Raw genomic sequence first — 6,160 nt, forward strand, 5'->3', positions numbered from 1 at the left:
CACTTTGTCAAAAGGCATAATGGAGTCCACCATTGTATTCCTCCCATCAAGACAATCGCAAAACATATATGGATCATCTCGTTTGGAGTCCAGATGAAGGAAACAGGTCTTCAGGGCTCACCAAGCAGAAATCGACCTGACCGGTTTCCAAAACCTACCAGGACAGATTTTTCAACTTATCCAAAGTGAGAAATGGTTTACACCATTGCATTCCTCTTGTCGATCTGATAAAAAAACATAAATGGATCACCTCATTCAGAGTCCAGATGAATTAATTACGATTTTTGGAAGGTTTTCTTCCCTTGAGCCGCAAAAACTAGCCAGGCTAGTTTTCCTGGTCCAGACTGAGTTGGACTCGATCTAAACTCACCCCATCTCATGGGAAACATGTAGGTTTATTTTGGGAAATGTTTTCTACTGTGATAAGACCACCCTATATACTAAGGATCATGGCCGATTGAGGTAATCCAACTACACAATCGACAAAATCAATCTACTACCTCTCTTTTACCCTCTGTTTCCCATCTACTGCCTCTCCTTCGTTCTTCATTGCTGCTGCATGGCCGATGGATTGATGAAGCCCTAGTGAGGTTAGGCTGGGTAGGGTAGACCATCAATGCCGCATGCCCTGACGGGTCCCTTCTGGGCATGTGGGGTTTCGGGTTTCAAGAGACCTCATCAGCGTGTCTTGCATATCGTGCTCCCAACAAGGATCCTCCAACGATGTGTCTTGCATATCACTCTCATCACTAGAGGCACCAAGTTCATGTGCGAACATACCCTAGGCGTCAGCCGACCTGAAAGTCAGCTAGGCCCAATACTGAGCGATCTAGCTCCTCATCAGTGTGCTGACCGTAATTCGTGTCAACACACTTTTTGGCGATTTCACTGGGGAACGATTGGTTTGGTTGTATCCTACAACTAGGTCTTTCTTCCCTAGCCTATTTGTTGGATCAAATCTATCTTTCTTGTGTTCCCATTACCTCTGCATCTGACCGAAAAGGCCAACTGCATCTAGTTGTGATCCTCTCTATCAGGATGTGGAACAATGGGTTCAATGGTGATTTCACTGATCCAATGGGCTAGGGGAGCATCATCATGTCTACACCCAGACCTAGGGTAAAGGCACGTGGAATAGCTGAGGGTTCCCCTCTTTTTCATGCTATCAATATATAAGCTTATGTCCAAACTTGATGAATTAGAGGAAAGAATGTTTGGTGCTCCGGTGTTACTTTGCCTCAAGATGCATTTACTGGTGGATCAGCTCTGGCTATTAGTCAACCCTAATATGGGAGGCCATTTCACTATCATTTTGATCAGAACAGTTATGTAATTCCTAATGAATCCAAATTGGTCACTTCGGCGTCTGAAACCGATAGGGCCAATTTAGGACGAGTTAGCACTATACTTCCTGATGCTACATACACACCAAATTCGGTTCGTACCTCTCGAACCGATGATGGAACAATAGCATCGCGTGCTTCTTTGCCTCATATTATGGTGTTGCCCGACTCTCCAAGGTCATCAAGCATTGTCCTTGGGCCTAAGGCCTCATGTGTTGCCTCTCAAACTGATTTGCAAGAATCTGTTCATCGGTTTAGGAAACCAATAGAGGCAAAATTGGACATGCAAGCTACACATGATGGTGATGCACATCCTTTACCTTGCAACAATATACCTTCCATGGTTGAAACTCTAAAAATAAATAATCTGACCGTCCTGATTCGGCCGGAACAAGCCGATTCCACTATTGGAAAAATTGTGATTATCGGCGAACCCAGAGATCCTAGGAAGGGAAAGAAAATCTTGGATAGTGAGGTGGTGCTAGAAGAGTCCAATGATAATCGGGAGAGCCTCAAGATCACTATCAAATCGTGTGGCCTCGGGGGGGGGGGGGGGGGGGGGGGGGCAAGACAGAATTCCCTTGGACAAGATAAAAACAACCACTAGTGCTATTGTTCCAAAAGAGTCGACTAAGCTCACTTTAAAACTCGACCAAACTGATTCTAATGTTGGTGGACAACTCTATATTTTTTACATTGAAAATGAAGTTCAGAATCGAACATTGATTTTTGATAGACATAGGGAATGTGATAACGATAACCAGGTTGACAAAAAAAATTGTTGAAGGCTCGACAAGGATGAATAATGATTCAAATAAGTTGGTAAAATGGTTTAGGGCAGCTAGGGACCTACTAGTACAGAGCCGTTGTCAGCCTTTACATCTTATGCTATTACATGATAGGTCTAAGAGTGCACCCCAATATAGTGCACTGATAGGATTGGAGATAGCTGCTTTAATAGGAGATTTTTCTGAGGAAAAGAAGAGTCTATACATGTTTATTACTTTTACATGTAATCCAAAGTGGCAGGAAATAGTTGATGTCCTTACATATGTTCCAGGACAAAGGCCTGACGCTAGACCTGATATAGTTAGTCGAGTCTTCAAGCTAAAGGTCGTGGAGGTTGTTTCTGAGTTAAAGAAAGGAACTTATTTTTGGGAAGGACCGCGCAGGTATGGCCAGCAAATTTTCACCCTTTTGCCTATGTTGTTTATTTGGAAATAGGCATCACGAGAAATTTAGTTGGTGGTCATTGTAAAACGAATTCAGCGGGGCAAGAATTTGGGTAGCTGGTTTGTGTAGGTTTCACCCGCTCATTGTTCCTTTTCCTTCCAGTTAGTGACGTGTATGTTGAGAATATGACATCGAATATCCCACCCTGGTTATTAACTCGTCTCCTTGTCCTAGAGGAAAGGTATCTTGAGTGCCGCCCAATTAACAGCTGCATCAGGTGGCGACTGGAGCCGCGGCAACAGCGCAGGCAGCTAGCGTCGTCGTGTCATCGCTCCGAGGTCGGAATACCTACGCTACGCTCGGGAATCCAATCGAAGCCGGCACAGGCAGGATTGTTTTCGGCTATTCCGGGTAATTAAGCTGCTGAGCTCGGACAAAAGTACAAAACGGATGGAGTCCATCCCTCTTCATCACCGACACAATCTATCCATGCCCCTGCATCGTCCCTCTCCTCTCCTCTGCTCAGTCCTCTCTCTGCTTCTTCTTCTTTCCTTCCTTGCTTGCTCCACACCGATACTTTATCCCTTCTCTCCTCTGCTTCTTCAATTCCTGGCCGGCCCTACCCTCTCTCTCTCTCCCCCCTTGTATATATGGATTTATTCTCCCCGACCCCTAGACGGAGCGAGCTAGCGTCCCTTTGCCTAATAAGAGGCTAGGACGCGCCGAAATCAGCAAGGTGACGGCCTTCTTCAACCTCCGGCTCCAACGAGACGACGACGAGTGCGTGGCACCATGGGGGGTGCCACTTCCAAGGAGGTCTTCGACGTGCGGGACGAGCTGAGGTACCAAATACAGGTGACCAAGAGAGAGCTGGAGAATAAACTGGAGGTGACCAAGAGAGACCTCAGGAATCAATTGGGCGAGGAGATGGCCCAGGCTGCTCGGATGGTCTCAGGCCAAGGCTCCACGCAAGGAAGGCTGGTGCGGGAGTTGGAGTACAAAACCGCCGAGCTATCAAATCACAAGCGTCAACTGGCCAGGGAACTGGAGGATACAAGGAAAGCGGGCCTGATGTCCATGGACACCGCCAAAACGTACCAAGAAGAAGCTGAGAAGAGAATTAGGGTCAAGATGGAGGAGCTCGCAAACACGAGGAAGGCAGCCCTGGTGTTCATGGACGCTGCAGATGCGTACCAAGAAGCAGCACAGAAGGAAATCAAGGAGAAGGTGGAGGAATTGGAGGACACGAGGAAGGCGGCTCTGGTGTTCATGGATGCTGCAGATGCATACCAAGAGGTTGCAGAGAAGCAAATTAAGGAGAAGGCGGAGGAATTGGAGGACACAAGGAAGGCAGCTCTGGTCTTCATGGATGCTGCAGATGCATACCAAGAAGCAGCAGAGAAGCGAGTTAAGGAGAAGGCGGAGGAATTGGAGGACACGAGGAAGGCGGCTCTTGTGTTCATGGACATTATTGCCGGCATGTATCAACATGGACACGAGGAAAATGTGGAGGTGCTCGGGGATCAAACGGCAGCAATGGATGCATCTTTGGAGTCGATGCTCTTGGAAGCTATTGATAAGCTCCGGTTACAGATTTTGACTGCCAAGCAGAAACATGACGTGCCTAGAGCAGAGGTTAACAAGATTAGTATGGAACTGGGGTAGCGAGCAAGACAGCAATTGCAGAAGCATTTGATGGGACCGGGAGAAGGTATAAATCATGAAATATTCATATGATCTTAAGAGGAAGGTGGAGGGAAATCCGGACTAGCAAGCAAGTGGCTCTTATCATGAAGGAGGGATTGACAAAGATGCTTTAGTCGATAATCTGAAGATTGAGCTAGAGAAGCTTCGTGCAGTGTTTCTATTCCGCACACAGCAGGGACATTACCGTCTTGCATCTCAAAATATATAATCTCGTTGCTAGCATGTTGTGTTACTCTGTAACGCTGATCAGTTGGTACAATATATGCAATAAATTTAAATATAAACAAAACATTCTCTTCCTTTGTGATATCAGATATGTGATGTTCCCTTTCCTTCTCATTTTTTTCCGAGTTTGAAGACCTGCATTTTCAGCACTTGGGTAGAAGTGCTAGATTAAGGATTATTTACTCAACAAAGCTACGTTCCCTTCAATATTGACCCTATTATGAGTTTACATTGATCATAAGGTTTGAGCTTTATTACGGTCGTTGGTATCCCTAATTAAGTTACATATCTACCGACTTTCCAAATATCATACCCGCTCATTTGGTGTGTCTTTCACTCTTTCTAGTAGATCATATATCGTGATTATAAGATCACTTAAGATACTTTTCCTCTAGAAGACAAGTTAATACACTAGGGTGGGAGCAAGTATGAACAATTTGGATGGAAATTGAATAGGGGAAATCCACATTTTCCAATCACATCCAACAACATAGGCAACATTTGTATTTGAAAAAGTTATATACGACTTAAAATGGATACATGAACACTTGAATTCGTTTTTAAAATATGTATATGGTTGTAGAAAATAATAAGTTCAACTAATATTTATACCAAAAAAAAACAAAAAAAACATTTAATAGAGAAAAATCACCATAGATTGTTGTTATTGACAATATCATTTAGAAAAACTACAATGGAATTGAGAAAAATTGATGGAAACACTAAGCTTATATATTTTTCATGCATCTAACACAATATTTGACAAAAATATTAACATTATAGCTAAAATAGTGACTTTCATATCTGTTTATTTGTAATATAATCCTAAAAAGTAAATAATTCCAAAAATAGAAAACTAACTAACATTTTATAATGCTATAATTTTTTCATCTATCTCGACATTTGATGAAAATATCAACTCGTTAGTTGACAAAAATATTGATAATGTTTGTTCGTCATAGGATTAAGAATATTATTGACCCAAAGGTTGTTTAAAATAGTCATCCTGATATGTTTTTGTTCATAAGTAAAAATCTTAAATTTTGGAAATATGTGTATGATTTCTGAATTTGGATTCAAATTCGAAAGATCCTATTTGTATTTGTATTCTTGGATATATGTTTGAATTCATATTTGATTACGTTTTAAAATTAGGACACAACACTACAAGATAATTGTCGGTGTTTCAAGTTTCCACCGACGAATAAATTTCTAGTATTGCGCGTCTGGCCCGAATGGTGTGCTTAGAGGACACGAGGTTTATACTGGTTCGGGCAGAAAGTCCATACGTCTAGTTCGTCGCTGCTGCTCGTGTTACAAGTACTGAAAGTTTATAGTGGGGATTACAAATGGGCGAGAGAGAGACTGGATCCCAAGTCTCTGATGGAAGGAGTGAACGGGTGCCGAGAGCTCAGTCGCTGCTCAGCCATGTGCTCATGTCGTGCTTTTGTGTCGATCTGGATCAGATTTTGATGGGTCAGTCTATTCTGATCCCCTTCATGGGACGCCCTGCTTTCCCTTTTATAGGCCAAGGGAAGGCACGGGTTATAGTGGAGGAAAAGAGAAGAACGAGAGAGAGAAGAAGGCCTTCAGGATCGCCAGGTCCTTCTTCTCCTTTATGTGGGTCTCGCTGATTCTATAGATGTTAACAGGGATAGCTCTACGTCGCGGCCCTATCCGTCACTGGTGCCATGCGCACGCGTCATCTGCCG

General features: G+C 43.5%; 1 protein-coding gene across 1 annotated transcript; it reads left to right on the plus strand.

The window, feature by feature from the left end:
• Positions 1–3,146: 3,146 nt before the first annotated feature.
• On the plus strand, positions 3,147–4,394 carry LOC136506481 (uncharacterized). Its single transcript, XM_066501408.1, has one exon. The coding sequence runs from the start codon at positions 3,309–3,311 to the stop codon at positions 4,179–4,181; it is 873 nt and encodes a 290-aa protein (XP_066357505.1). The 5' UTR covers positions 3,147–3,308; the 3' UTR covers positions 4,182–4,394.
• The last annotated feature ends 1,766 nt before the right edge of the window (positions 4,395–6,160 follow it).

This window comes from Miscanthus floridulus, chromosome 15, assembly GCF_019320115.1.
Source record: "Miscanthus floridulus cultivar M001 chromosome 15, ASM1932011v1, whole genome shotgun sequence".
NCBI classification, from domain to species: Eukaryota; Viridiplantae; Streptophyta; class Magnoliopsida; order Poales; family Poaceae; genus Miscanthus; species Miscanthus floridulus.